This window comes from Elgaria multicarinata, chromosome 1, assembly GCF_023053635.1.
Source record: "Elgaria multicarinata webbii isolate HBS135686 ecotype San Diego chromosome 1, rElgMul1.1.pri, whole genome shotgun sequence".
NCBI lineage: Eukaryota > Metazoa > Chordata > Lepidosauria > Squamata > Anguidae > Elgaria > Elgaria multicarinata.
Window position 1 is genome coordinate 107,773,149 of NC_086171.1, and position 24,291 is coordinate 107,797,439.

At 43.5% G+C, this 24,291-nt stretch overlaps 1 protein-coding gene across 1 annotated transcript in view; it reads right to left on the reverse strand.

Annotated features, from left to right (window-relative positions):
- Positions 1–24,291, reverse strand: part of NIBAN1 (niban apoptosis regulator 1) — a 78,571-nt gene that overhangs the window by 4,611 nt on the left and 49,669 nt on the right. The window contains exons 6-13 of the mRNA XM_063134724.1: positions 12,883–12,998; positions 8,984–9,088; positions 8,184–8,346; positions 6,951–7,138; positions 5,342–5,503; positions 4,594–4,704; positions 1,835–1,942; positions 714–825 (exon numbers count right to left, since the gene is read on the reverse strand). Of these exons, the coding sequence (XP_062990794.1) occupies positions 714–825; positions 1,835–1,942; positions 4,594–4,704; positions 5,342–5,503; positions 6,951–7,138; positions 8,184–8,346; positions 8,984–9,088; positions 12,883–12,998 (1,065 nt within the window). The remainder of the gene's footprint in view (positions 1–713; positions 826–1,834; positions 1,943–4,593; positions 4,705–5,341; positions 5,504–6,950; positions 7,139–8,183; positions 8,347–8,983; positions 9,089–12,882; positions 12,999–24,291) is intronic.

Below are 24,291 nucleotides of genomic sequence, written 5' to 3' on the forward strand. Positions count from 1 at the left end.
ACCTCAAGACTGGATTACTGCAATACACTCTGTGTGGGGCTACCATTTAAGCTGCTCCAGAAGCTGGAGCTAGTACAGAATGCAGCAGCTTGGCTGTTGTCCGGAGCTGCCCCTTTTCAGCATGCAACTCCTTTGCTGAGGGAATTGCACAGGCTGCCTATTCACTACCAGGCCAGGTTTAAGATTCTAGTACTAGTGAACAAAGCTCTAAACAACTTGGGACCAGGATACCTCAGAGAGCGCCTTCTCCCTTACCAACCTGCCCACTCACTGAGGACATCAGAGGGTATGTTCCTGGTGGTTCCACATGGACCTATGGTCCGATTGGAGTCCACCAGGGGAAGAGCCTTCTGTGTGGTGGTCCCCTTTCTATGGAATTCCTTACCTTTGGAGGTCAGGCAGGCACCAACATTGTGTTGCTTTCAATACCTCCTGAAAACATTGTTGTTTCAGGAAGTTTTCCTTTGAGTGGCTGGCCACAGTTTCACCAGGACTTGGTTTTATCAGAACACTGTTTCCTTTTTAAAATAGTAATTTTTAACATGGTGTTTTTATTTGTTTATCCTATCTGTTGTTCACTGCTCCAAAATCTTTGGGTGTGGCACAGTATATGAATATTGTAAATAAAATAAATAAATAAAATCAAAGATCAGAACAAAATTGCTATCTTAAAATATATCGATTATTACGTTTGCCACAGGAAGCCAAGTTACCTTTTAGGGTTTCATCAAGCAAAGTTTGAAGTAAAATCCCTTCATACACATTTTCAACTTGTATCACGTTGGTTTGCTCAGCAAAGATGTACTGCTCATATTCCTGAAGCACCTTTTGAAGACACAATTGAAGAGAATAAAAGGACCTTGTTCAACCAAGGATAATCAGAGCTTTTAAGAATAGAGTCTCCAAGAAAAAGCTAATTGGGGGTGGGTGGTCTGAAATCAACCTTGTGCAAAGGAGTTGGAGAAAAGCAGGGGAAAGTAAATGCAAAAGTGAATCACATTTTCTGTGCCTACTCCTCGTCCAGCCTGTCATTATGCTCCAAATGTCTCTCAAATATCTTCAAACAAATATTGAGAAAAATACTGATCCTAATGACAAATGCCCAGATTGAAGGAGGATTTTTTGTAACTGGCTGGACCACAGGATCTCTCAAAATGGTCTTTAACTGTAGCTGCAGTTTGGCCACAGAATATACGTATTATTCCCACAATGCAAAAGATGTCTGTTTGTATGGATGCAGTTGGGGAAACTGTTTTGGGGGACCCTTGCCCCACCCCACTCCCACACTCTGTTGTCCCCCTGGACTGGCAGGGAAGTTTCTCCCCACCACAATAATTTTTCTAATTGCAACCCTTTGTCATGTTTCACAGAAGTCACAAGAGCAAATGCACTCCATTGGCATGATGTAATGACTTTCATGGAAGAGGAAAGGGCTGAGCAGCTGAATCTGAGAAACTACTCACTACAATCAGCATATATTTCCTTGACTTCAGCTGTAGGAAAGATATAAGACCTTTCTGGGACTGCAAAGGTAGAATTACACAGGGTTAGATCCAGACTTAATCATAATTTGCATAGACCCAGTGAAATCAAGAGGATCTAAATTAGTCATGACTAACCTAAGTGCCACTGATTTCAGTGGGTCTACTATGACCAAGCCTGGATCTAACTGATTTGTTTTCTTGTCCCTTTGCTCCCACCAATCATCTCTTCATTTCAGCAGTCTTTAAAAAGATCAGGAGAGTGCCATTATTATTTTTATGTCCATTCACAAGGGTTAGTATGCAGATTTGTACTCTCCTTTCAATTCAAGTATTCCAGTGCAGTGACCTACCGGTTTACATGTTGAGGCCAGTGTCCGCTGCAATGTGGGCAAAGAGATCTGGACCAAGGCATCCTGAAATATCTTCTTCCGGAGAGTACTGCTGTCATAGTCAAATTGCTGTCAATGTGGGTTGAATAAAGAATCAGCTGTGAAATCTTGAAGTACTGGCAACCCCCTCCCACCTTCCTGCACCAAGATAAAGTAAAACCACCCAAAATCAGGGCATAGAAGCAATCGTGGTTTTTTTCTCTTCAAAACTTGTTTCTGGGAACAGCTGCTTTACAAAGTTTCTGTTAACCAAAATGTATGCGTATCCACTCTAAAAGCTGCTCTTCCTTTCATACTTATGTCCATTTGCAACTAAATCCTATGTACATAAAATTATTCTTACACCATCAACATATATGGCATTTTACACACTGACTGCCTTTGGACGATCACAGTGGGGGGAAGAAACCATTGTGGCCTGCCCCTCCCCGTCCCTGAGCATGCTGTGCTGGCGTGTCGTATGAATCCAGCACGTGGCATGGCGTGTGTCTTTGTACCCACCCTATTACCTCTATTGCATGTTGTAGGGTAGGTATGATGCCACCCCTGCCACAGTGCATGCTGGGTTCTGATGAGACACACCATCCCACGTTGCAGCTTGCGGAATAAAGCAAATGGCGGTCATATGTGTGGCATGCGGAGGAGGGGAGCAGCCACGAACCCAGTCAGCAACAACAATGACAATGACCAGTTCATTTCTCAGCGAGCTTTATAAAGGACAAACTACATATAATGCAACTGTGACAGCCACTTTTACTTAAGAAAACTCCTTCAGGAGGTCCCCTTTGTGAGTCGATGAGCTAATGAATTCAGGCTTCTGCCTCATAAAAACATGGCTATATATTACCACAAAAGCTGGGTTAAACCAGCCTCAAGAGCGGCTTAAACTAGATTTGATTGGGCTCATTATTATCAACCCCCTGCCCCAAAACTCACCCCGCCATTCTCTCTGTGGGCTTTCAAGCAGGTGCTTGCCTGCATTTGGAACCCTTCAAGAGGAGGGGGGAAAGCAGCTTGAGGAGTGGGGAGGCTTGGGGGGGGGAGGCTTGCAGGGAACAGGTTAAGCAATCGCTCCCTCCTCGGTTGCCACTTCTCTAGTCATAAAGAACTTCATGCTACTTTTTTTATTATTCCAGGAAAGAGGCCGTCAGGTATTTTAAGTTGTTGTACACTGCCTTGATGGCTTTTAAGTAAATAAAGTGGTACACAAACGTTAGTAAGAAATATTAAAAAATACCATTAAATCAAATGCACCACAGTTCCCCCCCCCTGTGAACTGAAAGAGCAAACTACCCTCAGAGGTGAAGTTACTAACAACTTGATAAGTCAACCTTCCCCAGGTTGGTGCCCTTCAGGTGTGGAGTACAACTAACATCATCCCCAAGCAGAAAGTCCATTTTGGCTGGGAAGAATTGGTTTTTTAATTCAACAGGGGGCGCCAAATTGGGCAAACCTGTGGTAAGATCTCAGTTGGGGGGAAAAACCAGCTCAATCAATGTATGTCACTCCAAACCCTTAGTATACCCTCCGATATGGATTTTTAGGGCACCCATTAAGAACTCCACTGTTTTGTGCAATAAAGGATTCACTCCAGTTGTCCACATGCACCTAATATACAACAAAAGCACAATCTAATGGAACGGGCTCAAACTGTCACCTAGGTCTGCCAAGGAGCTGGCAGTATTAAAGCAATGTGTTGCAACAATCCTACATGCATCATTTGTGTGAAGATGCTGGATTTATTCTTTTTCATCAAAAAATAAAGGGCGAAACAGCTTTAGGGGGTTTAGCCAAAGCAGATTCACTTCGGTCAAATGGGTATACTATTGTATAGCAGAATTCTCTAGGTTGCCACTATGGAATTACAGGGATTATTCATGGCTTTAGGTTGGCTCTGAATTTAGTCATACTTAAAGCAAACCCACTGAAATAAATGGGGCTTAAGTTTTTAATGACTAATTTCCCACTGATGTCAAAGGTAGGGTGACCATATGAAAAGGAGGACAGGGCTCCTGTAGCTTTAACAGTTGTATTGAAAAGGAAATTTCTGCAGGTGCCATTTGTATATATGGAGAACCTGATGAAATTTCTTCTTCATCACAATCGTTAAAGCTGCAGGTGCCCTGCCCTCTTTTAAATCTGGTCACTCTAGTATAGCTCCTGCAGCTTTAACTGTTGTGATGAAGAGAGAATTTCACCAGGTTCTCCATATATACAAATGACACCTGCTGAAATTCCCTTGTCTATACAACTGTTAAAGATACAGGAGCCCTGTCCTCCTTTTCATATGGTCACCCTAGTCAAAGGGCCTATTCTACATATAACTAACTCTGGACACAACCATATTACCATTTGTGCCTGTTGAGGATGCCAGATTTTTTAATTCAAACAAGCGACCATGTTTATAAAATAGCTACAAGAGGGTGAAAAACATAGAGGAGAAGAGAGCTCCTGTACCTCTAATCATTGTGTTGAAAAGGTCACACAAGGTCAAGAAAAGCTCTTAAAAGGCACAAAAGATGTGTCCTCCTTTAGATCTAGACTAGCTTTGTTGCAAGACATTTTCTGAATCAACACCTAATTCTAAGAAATGCAAATGTTCAGATTACACTATTAATAAAAATTCAGGGCAGAACTACCTTCATTGCATTAACGGTAGACATCATAACCCCATATTTCTACTGTAGAGATTCGACAAAACAACAACAACAACAACATACCTTTAAGACACGAAGTTTGACTTTTTCAATGTCTGTTGCCATTTTGGCTACATCTCTGGGATGGTCTGGGCCTAGCAGCTGCTCAAAGGTATACACTGCATTTTCCAAAAGCTAGAAAAATAGATGGCATATTTATTAGCCTGCAAAAGTCCAGTTGTCACCAAGATGATCCTATCTATCAACATCTAATGTACTTATTGAAGTACATCAAGATGTATGTCCTTTCAAGGCACATTATGATGATGATGATGATGATGGCAGGTATCCTTGTCTTTGTGGATGGTTCTGCCAGAGACCCTGTGACTTAAATCAGGTGCAAAGGAGGGATCGAGCCCAATGACTATGTGCTCAGGACTCAAGAGTCTTCTTTATGCACAGAAGGGAACAGGAGTGTGCAACATCAGTCCCTGCAATTGGCAAGCAACATGGACTAATCAGGTCTAATATAGCAACTAGCAGCTTGGCTTTCCTTCCTTGCCTAGTCAATAGAACAGTGCCCTCTGCATGCTTCACTACTTGCTCCAAAGAATGGACTGACCTCAGGGAACCTGGCTTGGCAAACACAGTTCTGGATTCTGATATCAGCTGCTCACAATGCTGGCTTGGCCCAGTTGGGTTAAGAGTTTTCCAGCTAACATTTGGGAGACTTTAAATAGCTAGAAACTGTAGAACCACTCACAAGACCAGGATGTACATGCTGAGACCCAAACTGACCTGACAGCCAAAGTAAATGCAACTCTTACTATACCTCCTGCATTACGTTTTGTGTCCTCTGAATAACCAAGTCAACATCATAGAATTTGAAGCGGCTCTTGAGGTCTTGGAGTTTCTCTTGAAGAAGATTGACTTTCAGGTAACAAGGTTCCATTTTTACGGAGTTGTATGGCAGCCTCATCAAGTGGTTCACGTTCTATTAAAAAAAAACAGATTTGCAAAGAAGTAGGTTTCCAGTAGTGATGTTTCTCCAACCATTTTTTAAAATCAGAAAAATGGCCTGGATCCCACATAATGCTAACCCATTGTTTATTTAACCCATGGTTTGGTACCTTAGACCTTGTCTGCCAGACAATTGAACAAACTGGTTGTTTTCTCAATCCCCCAGGTTGTTTGTTTCCCTCCCCCTTTGCCCATCCTGTCCTTCTAACCAAAATGTCTTTGCAGCACTGTAGTACTGGCATGTAATAGTGGTTCATTTTTACTGTTCTTCATCACTGCTTTTGTGGTCTGGCACAACAACCCATGATTCTGGACTCACACGTAACATCAACTTATGGTTTAAGCAATGCAGAGTTCCCAACCCAACATGGTTTGTTACCACAGCTGTACTTACACATCACAAACCAGAATTCAAAACCCATACCATGGCTTAATGTTATTGTGAGCCAGGTCACTATATGACCTGGTGAAATATGAGAGTGTGAAGAACTGAGGCCTGGGGAGCCCTGCAAAACTAGAGGTGAGGAATGAACTGGCAGCTAGTGAAGGAAAAGGGAGACAAGGCTGGCATTTTGTCGAAGGCAACCCAATGGACTAGATCATCCAGTCACATGACTGATCCATTATCAACCTAGCCTAGCTGATACTGGATTGGCTGCTTTGATGTCACAAGAGTAGGGCAGCCATGTGCTAAACAGCTGAATGCTAAGGGAAGCTTCTAAGGTAGGGTGACCATATGAAAAGGAGGACAGGGCTCCTGTATCTTTAACAGTTGCGTAGAAAAGGGAATTTCAGGAGGTGTCATTTGTATATATGAAAAACCTGGTGAAATTCCCTCTTCATCACAACAGTTAAAGCTGTAGGAGGCCCTGCCCTCTTTTAAATCTGGTCACAGTATAGCTCCTGCAGCTTGAACTGTTGCGATGAAGAGGAAATTTCACCAGGTGTGACATACATACAAATGACACCTGCTGAAATTCCCTTTTCTATGCAACTGTTAAAGATACAGGAGCCCTGTCCTCCTTTTCATATGGTCACCCTATTCTAAGGCTAATGAGTAATATATGTCAGTAGGCTGCAACCTTTTGTATGATAGCATTTTCATGCAAATTTGCTGTTTCTCAACCTTTCAATGGAAAGGGCATTGTTACTGACCAAATGATGCCAATTATTGCTGAAAGAATGTACTTAGCTTTATAACCCTGCTCTATAAGCTTTGGGGCAACTAGCAATATTTCCTTATCTGATTCATTCCTAAAACCACCCTGAGAAACAGGTTAGTGTAATTTTTATTAATAGATGGAAACCGAGTCCAAGAGCCACACCATGAGTCCTCAGCCAAGTTGGGAAATTAAGAACCCACCAAGATACAAGCAAACAGACCCCATCCACACTAATGGCAACTCATGTGGCAATCTTACCTCTTTTAGCTTTGTGACATCTTTCGATGCTTGAAAGTTCTGGCTGATCGCATTCACCTCTTTTTCAAAGAGCAGACGAACTTCGCTGAATCCAGAGCTCACTGGGCCCATGAGTTCCTCTAGAATGGAAGTTAGAAAGGGCTGGATGCTCTCACCACAGCATATCTGGACAGGCTCAGATATACTTGCTGAAAATGTAAGGCATTCATTAGTTCAATCACTGGGAGACTCCAGGGACAGACCGAGGACCCACATCAAAACCATCTAACATCATTTATCAATGACATATCAGTATCTATATCTATCAATCTATCGATTGATCAATACACACACACAGTGAGAATATGCAGATAGAGAGGTCAAGGTATGCAAATATGGACTGGCTCTATTTTACATGGCTCCAACTGACTTAGATGGGATACAGTATAAAGACTAAAGTCTGAAGTCCTGCTGAAACCCTGACGCTCAATCCAGACCCTGGAGTAACTGGCAGCAAGGGGAGATTTAGCTCCTGCCCCATGGGAGTGGCACAATGCAGATGCATCTGAGCAAGGTATGAATTAAAACATTATACACACTATTAAGGTAAACATTAAAACATTATACTTTGCACACACAACAGGTAGCCTGCAATATACAGGCCCTCCCTAAACACACTACCCATAATAACTAGGGATTTGTTCGGTTTGCATTTCAGTGCAAACTTACCACATTTGCACTTCACAAGCCTAAACATGAACCAGAACACAGATGTCAAAATCTGTACTTTCCCCAAATTTGCAATGCAGTTTGCAAATAAAAAAAGCGTGCACAAAAAATGAGTACATTTGAGGAAAAGTGCATACAAAAATACATATATTTTAGAAAATGGAAAAAACACTTGCAAAAATGTATACATTTGAGGGGGGAAACAAAATATGGATATTTGGGGAGGGTGTAGATGAAAATGCATATGAATTTTCATGAGGACAAAATAAATAAATAAGTAATTTCAATCCAATGCAGAATATGACCAAAACTGAGCATGACGGATTCACCCATCTCAGAATGTAAATCTTAGGGTTGCCAACTGGTTTTACTAGTCATGCTCCTGTGCCTTTAGCAGCAGCTTAATACACAGAAGTTTAGCAGGTGAGGCTTTTCTTATCACTGTCTCCCCATGCCAGGAGACCTCATTTCCTCAGTGCTTGAAGGTGGAATGGAAAAATACAGAATATTTAACATTCAATTTACTTTTTATTTTGTCAGCTACATAGTTCTTGGAGGTCAGAATTTGATCCATGTTTGAACGAATATTTCCTTCAAGGCCCACAGTAACTTCTTTACATTCCTCTTTCAGGGCACGTAATCCATCTGAAACCTGATCATGAACCAAATGGTAGGTTTCTTCCAATATCTACAACAACAGGAAGCACGAACAAGTCAATTGCTAACAGCCACGCAAGCCAGCTATTCCATGAATTTACCATGCAGTTGCAAGCATGTTATTACTTTCACTGCAGGCTTTTGTATACCTCAACCACTGAGAGTGCTTGTTAAACAGCCGGTGAGTGTTGGCAGCTACATCAAGCCCCCAAAACCTTTGAAACACCCCACCTGCCTGGATGGAGGTTGAAAAAAACAGTTTGGAATATATTTAGTCAAAGGTCGTTTCTACACCTGCCTTTTTCCCCTGGGAACATCCCAGGAACATCCCTGTGCGTGCAAATGACACACAGGGGATCCCGGGAGCAGGCAGGGGCGATACCTCCATTTTCCTGAGAGAATCCTTAGGTGTAGAAAGGGCCAAAGTGAAAATTTTTCAGCTTGCTGGCAAGAACCAGCCTTGGGGAGCCGCTGGCATCTTTGCGGGACTGATTCTGTTTTAATACTGGTGTTGCCTGATTATATGTTTGCCTGCTTAACAGGTATATTTGTAAACAAGCTGTTATTACAAAAAAGCACCATCAGTCTGCAAACCATTCATCCTGTACAAGGCTGCCCTGAAACTTCCTACTGCTCAGGAAATGAGAGGAATACAAAACAATACTTACACCAAACCATGCCCTCTTTCGGTCGTTCCTCTTCCCTTTCATTTTTGGAAGCAGCATGGTCTGAAGGCTAGGTAAGAGCTCCTCCATCACAAGATTGCTGAGAATCTACAAAGGAACAAAACAAAAGAATTTTCATGTAACTGAATGTTATGGGCTGGTTCGTACAATTATATCTTAATAAACTGACATAGGAATGAGGCTTGTTGGCATGCATACAACCCTTCCTTCTTTTACTGCAAGGACAAACAAACCATGAACTCTTCAATTAACTATACTTTCTCGTTTTGTCTAAACAGGGAAACTAAGGTTAATGACTTTAGAACAAGCCAGTATATTAAGGTAACTTCAAATCATAGCTTCATATCCTGGCTTGTTCTGAATTCATTAACCATAGTTTCCTGGTTAACCTGAGCCAGGAAGCTATAGTTAATGGAAGACATACTGGCTTGTTTGCCTGGCCAAATGAATGGAGGAGCAACAGGGCTGAGTGCATGAACAACAAAGATAATTTGGATTTTGCCTTATTAAAGCAATATATCACCCTTCAAATGTGACCTGAGTTTGAGGTCAGCGCTATATGAACTTTAAAACTACGCATGTAAATCCCCGGATAACTCACAGCTGAAATGTGTAAATAGACTCCATTGAAAAAACTTTCTGTCTGAGTTGATGAGAAAGTCCTATCCATGGTGTGGGATCTGAGGTAATTCATCACTTGATGCCATAGCCATCAGGGGCTCAACATGCATGTGTGAGCTGGCGCTACACTACTGCCAAATAATTAAAGATAAACAGAAGCTGAACACATTTACCATTTAGAGGTTTTATTCAAAAGGCATTTGAGAGTCTTTATTTTTATGGCAGTTAGGGCTGCCACAGAATTCATAATATAGTGGATTTCCACTCCACTGGGTTCCCAGGGTGTTGTAAAACAGTGCCATACTGCCACATGCTTCCTAGCCATCTAAATGCACTTGCTTTTGGACAGGTGGGTTGAAAGTAGATGACTTTGGGAAGGCTCAGGATGAAGTTAAAACAAGGGGTGCAATAGCTTGGCTCTGGGGATAAATATGAGCCTTCCACTGGACTGCTGGCTGCATGACTAAGGGCTTTGCTAGACCTGCCGGGATAAGCCGGCAGGGAGGCAGGGCGACGGCGCGCTAACTTTAAAGCGCGCTGCCCAGCCTCCTAGACAGCCGACGCGTAGGGACAACGCAAGCCCTGCAGCGTTGGCCATGTTTTTTTTTTTTTAAAGGGGCCATGTGGGGCCCGAAGCCGCCGGAGAAAGTAAGGTTTTTTTTAATTTAAGCCCCCCCCCCCATCCGCCCTCCCTCGCCGTCTCCCTCCGCCGTGTAAACCTTGTACATTATAATTACTTGTGGCTTCATCAGTGATGGATGAAAGGGGAAAATCTCATTAGAAGGGTTGGTCTTGAAATCCCACACCTCCTCCTTTAACCATATCATTTTAGCACAGCCCCTCCCATATTTTACTGTGCAATTTCTTTAACGTAATAAGTTTAATATTACTTACTATAAGTGGAGTTCAATGAGGACAAATGGTAAGATTAGATTCTGTCCAGAGAAGATTTAATAATAATGCCATCAAGGCCATATGTAGTCAAAGGATTTCAGTTATATGGTCAACATCCCACCCTCCCCAATTTTTTATAGCAGTACTACCATACCACCATTAAACCTGACACTCTGTATCTGCTTACTTCCACCACTGAGGTTCATGTTTTCGATTTGGGGTTACGAACGCTGGAGTGGAGATACATAAAGTGGCACAACAGATGCATCAATCTCTAGGTAACCAGAGATTCCCCAGAGGCTTTTTAAGGGTTTCTTACTGAGAAGACGAGTAATGGTGGTTACATATACCTGAAAAGAAGCTTGTCCACCTCAACTGGTTTTCTACTGCCATGCATATCTACAGTGGGGTGTTAGCTTACTCTCAGATTATCTACAACAATGGGAAGGTTCAAGAGGCCTAGCCAACACCCTGCATGGACTGCATGTGCCCCGAGAACATTTCCCAGAATCCTTTGCAATATGCAAGTTCACCATGGCTAACATGCAAGAGTTTCTCAGCAGATCACTCAATGTAATTAAGTGTTCCCTAGAAGTAGCAAGTTTGAAAATCACTACTCTATCATTTCATCTTTGGGTTCCAGTAAATAAGTATTAAATCTCTCCAGTCAAAGAGACTGAATGGGTTTCATCCTATCAAGCCTCTACAGTGTACACCAAAGGTGACCAGAAAGTGTTAAAGGACATGGCTAAGTACGTGTTAGTAAGATTAGGACATGACATAGAATTTGGATATACATATGAATATTTATGAGATTTTGCAAAAACCCTTCTTGAAATAATTGTATGCAAGCCATCGCAAATTGTTCCATTAGGCCGGGAGGCTGCCTAAAAAATTATACGTGTTCAAAGCTAATATGAGAATACAAAATATACATAAGAGCATAAACCATTTACAGCATGACTCATTACTAAGGAGATAATGTAATTCATCTAAGCTCTGCTACAATGGCTCTCAAGAAAGTGATAGAGTATGAGTAATTCCTGGTGTCTGCCAAATCAGCTAATGAAACACTGTAGGATTTCCAGGTAGACATGAAAATGTGTACACTTCAAATAGTACTTTTGACCTTAATCCCCTGGGGTACATCTTCATTTCCAAACACAATCACTTTTTTGGATTAGTGAATACTATAAGGCAATTTACAGCATTCCCCAGGGCAAAACACAGAAGTATGGATGTATTCTTGGCTTTCAAACCCGATGGGAATCTAAACTTTTAATAAATTGGGCTAAATTTGTATTTGCATATGATTTCTGGCTGCACAGCAATCATGCCACCCTCCAGGTATAATCATCCTTGCATTGTAGTATTTCTATCATTGGTAATAATCACAGCATTATTTATATAGCACATTTCAAGTGTTCAAAGCATTCCACATACATGATTAACTCCCTACTATATGGTAGGCCACTATTATCATTACCCTACTGCAGATGATGGAGAGGGTAAGAATGAAGTGGACATGACCCACATGGCGTCCGACATTTTTTAATGTCTTGTTTGGCTCTTGTAAGGGTTTAAATATCTTTTTGCTTATAATTTTCTTACAAACCCATAACTACATTTTTCAGAACAAAATGAAAACAACCCCTCAAAAAACCCATGCACAGTATAACGTCACTTTAAAAAAATTCTAATAGTGGTTCAACTGACCACTGATGTACAACAAAGCCTATCCTTACCTGCCGGGGAGGTGGGGAAGGGGACTTATTCCAATAACAAATATTCATTGCTAGAAGAGCTGAAGAAAATATCAACTGTTTCCCTTAAATTAAGGGCTAATACTAACAGCAAGCCTAAATTCAGCAGTTAGCATTTGTAGGACACAAGCCTTACATTCCCTTTTTATTTGTATGATTTCCTAGAAAACAAAGGCATGTTATTTGTTGTAGAAATTGGTATCAAACCACGTCAAAAGGTTGGATCCAGAACCAAGTTAGTCATGTTTCAGTCCCACTTAGGTCTTAGCTAGACCCAAGGTTTATCCCGGGATCGTCCCAGGGTCATCCCTGTTCATGTAAATGACACAGGGGATCCTGGGAGCAGGCAGGGATGACCCCGGGATGATCCCTGGATAAATCTTAGGTCTAGCTGTGGCCTTAGTTTCATTTCAATGGAACTAAAGCATGCCGAACTTAATCTCGATCCAACCCCAAGTATTTGGTGCATGGCTCAGTGGTGATTTAATGAAGCACACCAAATTTGGGTGTGGGTGGGTGTGTTTCTTGTCCCAAACATTCCACACACTTCCTTTATTGCCTTCACAACTACCCAGGCTAGGCTATAAAAGCGAAATAAAGTACCTGAATTTCATTGCCAGTTATCATTTCCCATGATCCATAGTGGCCATTTTCCTGGCGGAAAAACTGGACAGCTTCTAAAAATGCTTCAGCTTCAAAGGAGGACTGCTTGAAAAAATCTGAAAGAAACAATGAAGTAGAATTGTTGGTTTGGATTAACAAAGGCTGATATTTTTCTTATTTTGTCATTATTAACTGATTCAATTCGATATTGGGTTTCTTCCCCCCACCACAAGTACAAAAACCTTAGATGTTGACTCATTCCAAATAATTGGATGCTTTATTGCTGTTATTTTTTCCTTCAGTTGTGAACTAGGAAACAATTTTTCATCAAGGGTAGTAAGTAAAGTCAATCATGGAACAAAACAAGACTAATTAATGCAATTAGATTGTTACTGAGAAGCTCAGTTATGGTAGCTTGTATTCACACACCGTTCAGAATTTGTATTTGTGTTAGCTTCATACCCTGTTTAATGTGTCTTTTGTTCTGGGGAAGGCTGCATAAGCATGAGTCTCATGACAGTCAGGAAAGATGGGATCCTGATGGCAGTATGGTAGCCTAACCGCCTTCCTTGCAATTCATGACCTATATGTTCTCTTTCTTGCTTAAATCAAAAGGAATTGCTCTCTGCAGTATGCAAAGCTTGGGAAATCCAAATAAAACCAAATATCTTCCTCATCACCACTCCTGGTCAAGCAACCCATGACTAGTGCACCTTTTAAACGGCCACTCTAAAGCCTTGGTGGGAAACGTGGTCCAAACCTGAAGTGTCCTCAACTCAAGATAGATCAACAGACTGAAATACCATCAGGGCACCCCTCGTAGTACCCTTTGTTGTAGGAACCTCCACCTAGTTGTCTCTTGGAAGTATGGCTTTTGTTATGGTTACTTGATCAGCCTTAGCTCAGTCATGCAGCCAGGAGTCCAATGGAGTCTGCCCAAAGTCATTGCCTCAAGTTTGAAATCAATAACTGCTCTTGGGACCAGCAACCTTGTGTCCTTTTTGATCAGGAGATCCAGCAGGGACAGACCCTCTGTCCTGCTGCTCAAAGATCCGCCCGGAGTTTGCTTGACTCTCAGCCCATTCCTTGTGATCCATATCTAGCATTCTTCCTCTCCTACTTTGGTGCCTAACCCATGTTTCCGGGTGAGAATTCCTCTCTTTTGCTTGAACTACCTCACTGTCTTGTATACCCAGATAGAGCCATTGCCATGTATACCCAGACAGAGCTTCACATGTTGTGAAGCACAAATCGCTGCATTTTGCCCACATCTACTTCACCAGGGTTCCTCACCCACACTGGGAACTTGGTTGCTTGTCAAATGGGTATACTGTGTGTGGTGTGTGTGTGTGTGTGTGAATTACATAAGAACCTAAGAAGTGCCATGCTGGATCAGAGCAAGGGTCCATCTAGTCTAGCACTCTGTTCACACAGTGGCCAACCAGCTCCTGGGGCAGCCGTGTCTTGCAATGGGGTTGTGGACTTGAACCAAATACTTCCTTAGCTAACTTCCCTTCTTTCTTTCTTTATTTTATTTATTTATTACATTCCTATACCGCCCAATAGCCGGAGCTATTCTTTGCCTTCTTCTTTGCTTTCTTTGCCTCCTTCCCCAAGTTCCCTTTCCTGTGTTTGTCATTTTTCTTAGATTAGTAAGGATAATCGGAGACTTCATTTTAGGACTCTCCATTCCAAGTTCAATTTTTGAACTGTGTTCTGCAATTTTGCAGGATTCTGGGATCCCTAATAATGGCTTAGCTATTTGCTCAGTCTCCACATCACCTGTATCAGCCTGACCTGAATGGGACTGATTTTGGGGTGATTACTCCAGTAAGTGTTCAAAGGGTTTGCCTGTGTCCACTGTGACCAGGTATCTGTGACCAACAATGAATTGAGGTCCTTTAGGTTCCCCTTACTCTGAAACAATGTAGCTTTAATTTTATTTCTTCTCCCCACTCCTTATCGTAAACTGCCCAGAAAGCTTCGGCTATGGGGCAGTATATAAATTTAATAAATAAATCGATGAACTATAATTCACTAATTCAGTGTTATCGCTATTATTACCAGCCCAGTGTTAGGGGGTTAATCAAGCCTTCTTTCTGCAAACATTTATGTTCAAATAATACATCTATGTTTCAGCTGTCTGTGTTCTTGAGCTCATCTTGCCATTTTGTTGGAAGTACTGTGTAAGATCCACCATGTGCACACCAGGCCTTGGCAAAAGATCCATGTATTTCCAGGTTCATCGGGTACACATGGAAGTTCACATGCATATGTGGCCAACAACATTGGGTGACAACATTGCTTCTAAAAGTTATTTGCTTATCCTATACACACACAACACACACACCTGTGGATTCTTGGAAAACTGAAGTTGCAGTTACTCAGAACATTTTTAACCATATAATTCATTTTGTTTTCACAAAGATTTCTAACCATGCAGTTAGAAATTGCTCTAATTCTTCCATACTGATTGTATAAATATGTCCCTATGTAGTGGAACAAAGACACCTCAACAACACAAGGATTTGGGGGCTGGCGGGGGGTGGGGGTAGAATGACACAGATACACATTTGTAGATATCAGACACTCAGGGTTTTCATTAGGATATTATATATCTGTAGTTGTACGCCTGTTTCACCACATGGGAGCATACTGATACAAGCATTAATCACAGCAGTTTCACAGAGACTTCCAACACTTTTACTTGATCAGAAACCTCAGTAAAAATGAATTCTTACATTCACTCAACAGACTGATTTGGTCATTACGTCTCCCACTGCCAAGAACAGCCAGCATGGGTGGCAACGGCCTGATAGCTACAACAGCTATTGGAAAGACCTGGGATGGGCCCAAGGGCATTGTGCTTTCTGGTCCAAAGCTAGATGGGAAGGGGATAGAAGGATGCTTGCTTCCCCTCTAACAATTAACACTTTGAGAACTACAACTTCAGTTGAACCACTATGCAAGTACTAGACCAGCTTTCCCCAACCTGGTGCCCTCTCCCAGCATAGGCTGGCTGAGGATGCTGGAAGTTGCACTCAAAGCCATCTGGAGGGCACCAGGTTGGGGAAGGCTGCACTAGACTTAAGCCCCATTGAGAAATAGTATGCTGTTGTGCAGGCTGAGCAATCACTAGGTATTTATTTGATGCTGCAGGTAAGGTGTGCATGCAAGAAGGTTATTTCTGTATGTAAGAGCATCTGTAACTATAATTTCGACCACCAGGGGGGCTAGCCACGGGAAGGTTCTAGATTGTGAAGGGTTTTGGCTGGGGAAAGACACAAAAACTGTAATTATTGCAGTGGTGGGACTCTGAGTCATGTATTTTCATATTTAACAGTTCTGCTCATTTGTAACCCAAAAGGAATAAGAGGACCAGCTAGGGAAGGAGTGGGCAGAAAGTAGATCTCCAAATGTTTTGGACTTCATCTCCCAGCATTCCTGATTATTGGCCGTGGTGGCAGGGACTTCTAGGAATTCAAGCCCAAAATATGTGGAGATCTACCTTATTTATTTATTTATTTATTTATTACATTTTTATACCGCCCAATAGCCGAAGCTCTCTGGGCGGTTCACAAAAATTAAAATCATCATAAAACAACCAACAAGTTAAAAATACAAATACAAAATACAATATAAAAAGCACAACCAGTATAAAACCACGCAGCAAAATTGATATAAGGTTAAAATACAGAGTTAAAACAGTATAATTTAAATTTAAGTTAAAATTAAGTGTTAAAATACTGAGTGAATAAAAAGGTCTTCAGCTGGCGACGAAAGGAGTACAGTGTAGGCGCCAGGCGGACCTCTCTGGGGAGCTCATTCCACAACCGGGGTGCCACAACGGAGAAAGCCCTCCTCCTAGTAGCCACCTGCCTCACTTCCTTTGGCAGGGGCTCACGGAGAAGGGCCCCTGTAGATGATCTTAAGGTCCGGGTAGGTACATATGGGAGGAGGCGTTCCTTCAAATAACCTGGCCCCAAACCGTTTAGGGCTTTAAATGTCAATACCAGCACTTTGAATCGGGCCCGGACCTGGACTGGCAGCCAATGAAGTTGTAAAAGGACTGGCGTAATGTGATCTCGCCAGCCAGTCCCTGTTAGTAAACGGGCTGCCCTGTTTTGTACCAGCTGAAGCTTCTGGACCGTTTTCAAAGGCAGCCCCACGTATAACGCATTGCAGTAATCCAAACGAGAGGTTATCAGAGCATGGATAACTGTAGCTAGGCTATCACTGTCCAGATAAGGGCGCAGTTGGTATATCAGCCTAAGCTGATAAAAGGTGCTCTTTGCCACTGAGTTCACCTGTGCCTCAAGTGACAGTTCTGGATCGAAGAGCACCCCCAAACTACGGACCCGATCCTTTAGGGAGAGTGCAACCCCGTCCAGGACAGGGCAAACATCACCTCGCCGGACAAATGAACCACCCGCTAACAGTACCTCCGTCTTGTCTGGATTGAGTCTCAGTTTGTTAGCCCTCATCCAGTCCATTACCGTGCCCAGGCACTGGTTCAGAACAGTCACTGCCTCACCTGGGTTTGATGAAAAGGAAAGGTAGAGCTGGGTGTCATCCGCATATTGATGACACCTCAGTCCACATCTCCGGATAACCTCCCCCAGCGGCTTCATGTATATGTTAAACAGCATAGGGGATAAAATAGAGCCCTGCGGAACCCCATGGCTTAGGAGCCACGGCACAGAGCAATAATCCCCCAGCATCACCTTCTGGAATCGGCCATCCAAGTAGGAGCGGAACCACTGCAACGCAGTACCTCCAACTCCCAGTTCAGACAACCTATCCAGAAGGATACCATGGTCGATGGTATCGAAGGCCGCTGAGAGGTCCAGGAGAACCAACAGGGTCGCACTCCCCCTGTCTCTCTCCCGACAGAGGTCATCCCACAGGGCGACCAAGGCAGTTTCTGTTCCAAAACCAGGCCTGAAACCCGATTGAAATGGATCTAAATAATCCGTTTCATTCAAGAGTGCCTGGAGTTGTCCTGCAACCACCCGCTCAAGCACCTTGCCCAGGAAAGGGATATTAGCCACCGGCCTGTAGTTGTTTACATCTTCCAGGTCCAGATTAGGCTTCTTCAGGAGTGGTCTAATTACCGCCTCTTTTAAAGAGGCCGGCACCACTCCCTCTCTCAAGGAGGCATTTACAACCTCCTGGACCCAGCCGGCGATCCCCTCCTTATTTGATGTAATGAGCCACGAGGGGCAAGGGTCAAGCACACAGGTGGTCGACCGGACTTGGCCAAGCACCTTGTCCACATCCTCGGGCCTCAATAACTGAAACTCATCCAATAAAACTGAGCCGGACGGCGCTCTGAACGCCTCTACTAGTGGTGCTGCATTAAGTGTGGTGTCCAATTCATGACGAATCTGAGCGACTTTATCTTCAAAGTGCCGTGCAAACTCGTCACAGCGTGCTACCGAGGGTTCAACTATCTCACGCCCTGGCCCAGAGTGTAACAGGCCACGAACCACTCGGAAAAGCTCCGCCGGACGACACCGAGAAGACGCAATGCTGGTGGAAAAGAACTGCCTCTTTGCCACCCTCACCGCCACAGAGTAGGCTCGATAGTGAGCTCTAGCCCGTGTTCGATCAGACCCAGCACGAGTTTTCCTCCACCTGCGTTCTAGCCGTCTCCCCTCTTGCTTCATCGCCCTCAGCTCAGATGTATACCAAGGAGCTGACCGGGCTCTGCTCAGAGGGAGAGGACGCTTGGGCGCGATCGTGTCAACCGCCCGAGTCATCTCTGCATTCCACAGAGCGACCTGGGCTTCGACAGGAGCACCGGCCATATCAGCAGGAAAATCCCCCAGAGCCCTCTGGAATCCATCGGAGTCCATTAGCCTCCGGGGGTGGACCATTTTAATAGGCCCCCCACCCTTGCAGAGGGGAAAGGCCGCCGAGAGTCTAAACCTCAGTAGGAAGTGATCCGACCATGACAAGGGGGTAGATGTTAGTTCCCCTACTTCCAGATCACCATCCTCCTGTCCAGTCGAGAAAACCAGATCAAGTGTGTGTCCCTTTGCATGTGTTGGGCCGATGACATGTTGAGACAGCCCCATGGTTGTCATGGCAGCCATGAAGTCCTGAGCCGCTCCAGATACAGCAGCCTCGGCATGGAAGTTGAGATCCCCCAGAACCACCATCCTGGGGGTCCTCAACACCAGGTCCGAGACAACCTCCGTCAGCTCAGGCAGGGAGACTGTTGGGCAGCGGGGTGGACGGTACACCAGCAGAATCCCTAATCTGTCTCGAGTACCCAACACACAGTACAAACACTCCAGACCAGCACTCGACTGAACAGGAAGCCTAGAGAGGGAGATTGTATTCCTATAGACCACGGCAACCCCCCCTCCCCGGCCCTCGAGTCTGTGCTGGTGCTGCACCGAGTACCCAGGAGGGCAGAGCTGGGTGAGAGCAACCCCACCCAGTTCACCCACCCAGGTCTCAGTGATGCATACCAGGTCAGCCCCCTCATCCACAATCAAATCATGGATGAGGGAGATTTTATTCTGGACTGACCTGGCGTTCAGCAGCAGCACCACCAGACCCGAGAGCAAGCTGATATGGCCACCAGGAACTATCCGGTTGGGGTAGGAACCAGAAGAGGGAATAGCTGTAAGGAATCTATCCCCTCTTCTCCTCATCTGGCCTGTTCCTCCCCTAGCACCATGCCTCCCCCTACCCGTGACCACAGTTATGTGGGCATCCCCGTATCCCCCAGAGCTCCCCAGGCACATATTAAAAAGTAATTAAAATGTATTTTACAATTTGCTGCTGGTTGGCTGGTTGGAGATCTTGCAGGTACAGTAGTATGGTATCTCCTATGTGCGCCGCAAAGTGCGGCACCAAGTGCGCACTCGGCGCCGCACTCTGCGCGTCGCCGAGGCGCAGCCTCTGGCAGGCTGCAGATGTACCTGTTAGGGAGAGGTGGAGCACTCAGTCAGCTGACGCCCAGCAGGTGAGGGGAGAGACTGCAGAGGGAAGCCCCAGCAGTCCCTGTTCTTCTTTCCCCCCCACCAGCCAAACACACCCCACCTTCCCAGCCTCTGGCGGGCTGCAGATGTACCTGTTAGGGAGAGGTGGAGCACTCAGTCAGCTGACGCCCAGCAGGTGAGGGGAGAGACTGCAGAGGGAAGCCCCAGCAGTCCCTGTTCTTCTTTCCCCCCCACCAGCCAAACACACCCCACCCACTCCCTAACCTTCTGCCTGCCCTTGAGCTAGAGGGCTGTCATTTAGATGGAACAAAGAGGTTACCACCACAGCTAGTAGTAATGGAGCTTCTCTAACATCCATATGCTTTCAGATGTAATGATAGAATTAGTCCCTCCGAGCATCGGCCCTACCAGTAGGCAGAGTAAGGCAGTCCTTAAGGAAATCCAAAGCATGTGGAGATCTTTCTGCCCGCTGTTGGCCTGTGTCCCCTAAGCTACCCTGCTATGTTCAGGTGCAATGGAAGACTTTGTCCCATTGTCAGCAATGAAGAAAGATTCAACCACCAGTCAAGTCCGCTTCTGCATACAAAATGGGAGGGGGCACCATTTTGTTCTTCACCTCAGGCAGCAAAATATATAGGGGCAGCTCTAGTCCCTCCCCAGCTCTACCGCCTTCCTCAACCTGCTGCCCTCCAGCTGTACTACAACTTCCGTCATTGGTTTAGCCATTGGTCATGCTGACTGGGGATGGTGAGCATTGTATTCCAACACACCTGGAGGACACAAGGTTGGGGAAGGCTGTTCTGGTGTCTGACTGTATGAGGAGAGTGGAAGTGGCATCTAATTAGTTGTACAAAAGTTGAAAGGGAGGCCATGGCAGCTGGATCCTCCAAAACATGAGGGAGCTACAAGTTCCTACACTCTGCTAAGCCACTCCCCTCCATATATTCTTGTAGTTTCACTCCAGCTCCATTGACAGAACCCCCACCAAGCATGAAAGCTAAATGGAACCTCCATGTTCAGAGGCAGTGTATTCATGCCGCATACCGGATAAAATAATGGGAAGACTGGTACACCCAAATTTCCTAGGGACAGGGACTGCCATTTTTATGAGCAGCTCCGTGTTCTCTGTGATGATGAGAGTATATCTCCAAAGTATGTATCTCAGAGCATTAAACTTTTGAGCGTCGTGTTTCCTTACTGTTGCTTCCCCCCCCCCCGCTTCCCACAATACTTCCTCTTTCTTCCCCGTGTAAAGAAAGAGGAAGTAAACAATGACCACACGGCCCATTCAGTGGGCATTTTCTCCTGCTGCTTCTCCTGCACACAGCAGGAAATGGTGGGACATTTCGCTACAGCCAAAAAAGCTGGATTTTCTTGGTCTTTTTTGTGATGGGAAAGTGAGCAGAAAGGATGGGAGACATGTGGGAGGTGGACAACATTGTCAAAAGGACCCATGAAAAACAGTGAGTGGCCAGTAACAAGCATGCGATAAAACGCTCATCTCATGACGTGCTTTGACATGTGCCTGCTGGAAACACACAGACTTCTTTCACTGCCATCTTTCCAAACTATTGTTTTGTTCAGTTTTTAAACTGGGCACTACTAACAAGTCAGCTTGTCTGCACAAACTATACTATACTTCTGACTGCTGGGGGTGTTAGGGTGGGCTTCATCAGATGAAGCTTACATTACCTGCTAAACGTCTCAAAGCTATTTTGGGATCAACTTGTTTCCTGCACTTCATTGCATGCATGCTACCCCCTTTTTCCTCTTTCTTCCCCAACGCCGACTCTCGTGGCTGGAACTTGTGTGCACATATTGCTGTTTGTGCATGGGCTGTGCTAAGTAAAGTTCATGTTCTGTTCAACTGTTCTTGTCCTTTCTTTTGCAAACACCCACCCACCCACCCAAAAAACCACTCATCATGTTTTGCAACCTACAGGCTTTCATGGGTAGGGTAACAAAGCCAACTTGGGAACACAACATAGTTGTGCCTCCTTTTGGCCCTTCCTGTTTTTAGGATGCTCTATACCTAACCCTTCTAGTCGTGGACAGGGCTTTTTTGGTTGACATTCCCAGAAGTGGAATATCCTATCCCAGGAGACCCGGTTGGCTCCCTCTCTGCTGTTGTGGTTTATGGTGGTGGTGGTTTCTGTTAAAACCTCTGTTTTTTGCCAAGCTTTTAGGCTGAGTTAAGTTCAATCAATCAATCAATCTTTATTTACAGTCAACAGACTACCATTACAACATATAAGTACACAGACATAATAAAAATACATGATGGTAAAGAAGAAGGGATACAAAATCTGTAAAAATGCTAATCAGTAGGTTTAAAATAATGATCAGACATCCATGAGAATAGCCAGATTCAAAAATTTGGCCACTTGCTCAGTAATAGGCTTATTGGTACCCTGATATAAAATAATCATAAGAGATTATGATTACAGTACCCTGCTGTCATAAATTATGTTTTCAGCTGGCTCTGATTTTTACCTGTGTTCTATTTTATTGTTTTTGCTATTTAGTTATATTGTATTTTTATTGTGTGATTATGAGCTGCTTTGGGGGACCATATGGAGCCAAAGGCAGGATAGAACTTTTAAAAGTAAACAAATGTTCAATTAATTTTTGACTTTTAATTTTTTTGACTTTCTCAGCTCAAAGCAGCAAATCTTTCTAAAACAGCTATGTGACATATTCAAAAATAGGTTACGAAGTGGATGGCATTGTTTGAAGTGGCCAAATAGTTTTGTCCACTATTTTCTTTCACAGCAAAGCAGGTTTAACTGCAGTTTGGCGCTATTAGTCGTTTTTTCAGAGCAAACGCTGGGAACGTTAGGATCACCAATTTACCCAACGGCTGTTTTCCTCCTGAAGGCCGTGAAGAAAACAGACTGAACTGTTCAGCCTGAAATGTTATGGAGCACATAGCAACACTGCACAAAATGTCTAGGACAGAATTATCAGTCAGTTGGATTCACTTGATGGTGTCTCTGAGTAATCAGAATGAATAAAGGCATTCAAAATACCCATTACCACACCACTAAAGATTTTTGAAATACTGGGGGGAAAAAGAGTCAAGTCAACGCAATAAGCATTTGGCAATATAGCATTATTTCGAATAATCTTTACCAACTGAGAGCTCATGCTATCACCACAGAGCTTAAACATATTACGTTGAGCTCTGTTTTCCCTTGCTTTCTCTACCTTTTCTGCAAATGGGGAAAAACTGATTATAAATACAAGAGATTCTCTTTATGTTTTGACATTTCATTTGTTAGATGCAATAACAATTAGATGCCATAACTAGACAGCTACCAAAATTTACGAAGCAGCTACTTTGCCTGCTCCATAGCACAACGCAATTACATCTTGATTTGTTTCACAGGTCTGAGAGACACTGACTCACTCACTTTTTGGAAGCAAAGTATTAGTTTGATATGTAGCTAGCAAAAAAGAAGAAGAAATGTGGAAAAATGTGAAATTTAAGCACAGCTAAACTAAAAGGTTGTGCGACCCCCGAGCGGAGGAGACTCATCAACTTAACAGTCTATTAGCATTCAAGAATGCTATAAAGACTGATCCCTTCCAGCAGTCCTATCCAGTTGAATTTTAAGAAGTTTTAGAATGTTTTTAGGCTGTTGTTCCCCACCTCAATTAGAATGGAGAGGCAGGTAATAATAATAAAATAATAATAATAATAATAATAATAATAATAATAATAATAATCACTGTTCTTAATTGTATAGTAAATGATTTTTATCTCCAAAACATGGAGGTAATGTGCTTTTTTCATTAAGTTTCTATTTTCACATAATATTTTGTTTTCACTTACCCTCTCTTCATTTAAATGTTTGTATGCAGAGTTGGAGTAGAGACCACAAATAAAATATCAAGCTATTGAGAAAATCTTAAGAAAATATATGGAGACATTACGAAGGTTTGGTCTCAACATACCACTTGATAGATACAGTGGTCCCACTCTAATACCTGTGGGGAGGGGGTGGGGGGACATGATAGAGATGTACAAAAGTATACATGGTGCGGAGAAGGTGGAGAGGGAGAAATTCCTCTCCCTCTCCCACATTATTAGAACCCAGGGTCATCCCATGAAGCAGATGGTGGGATTTACAGAACAGATAAGGGAAGACACAGGAAGTATTTCTTCACATAGCACATAGTTAATCTATGGAATTCGCTCCCACAAAGTGTAGCAATGGCCACCAACGTGGACGGCTTTAAAACCAAATTTAACAAATTCATAGAAGATTAGGCTTGTCATGATTAGGGATGGACATATCTGTCAATTTAGGTTCCTCTCAGTTCCTGCATCAGTTTGCAGTTGTTTGTAAAAGAAAGAAAAGAAAGAAGAGGCATAGGTCCATTTATTTGCATTTTTGTGTGCATTAATGTATGCATTTTATCCAATCACTAAAGAAATCAAGAAATTCAC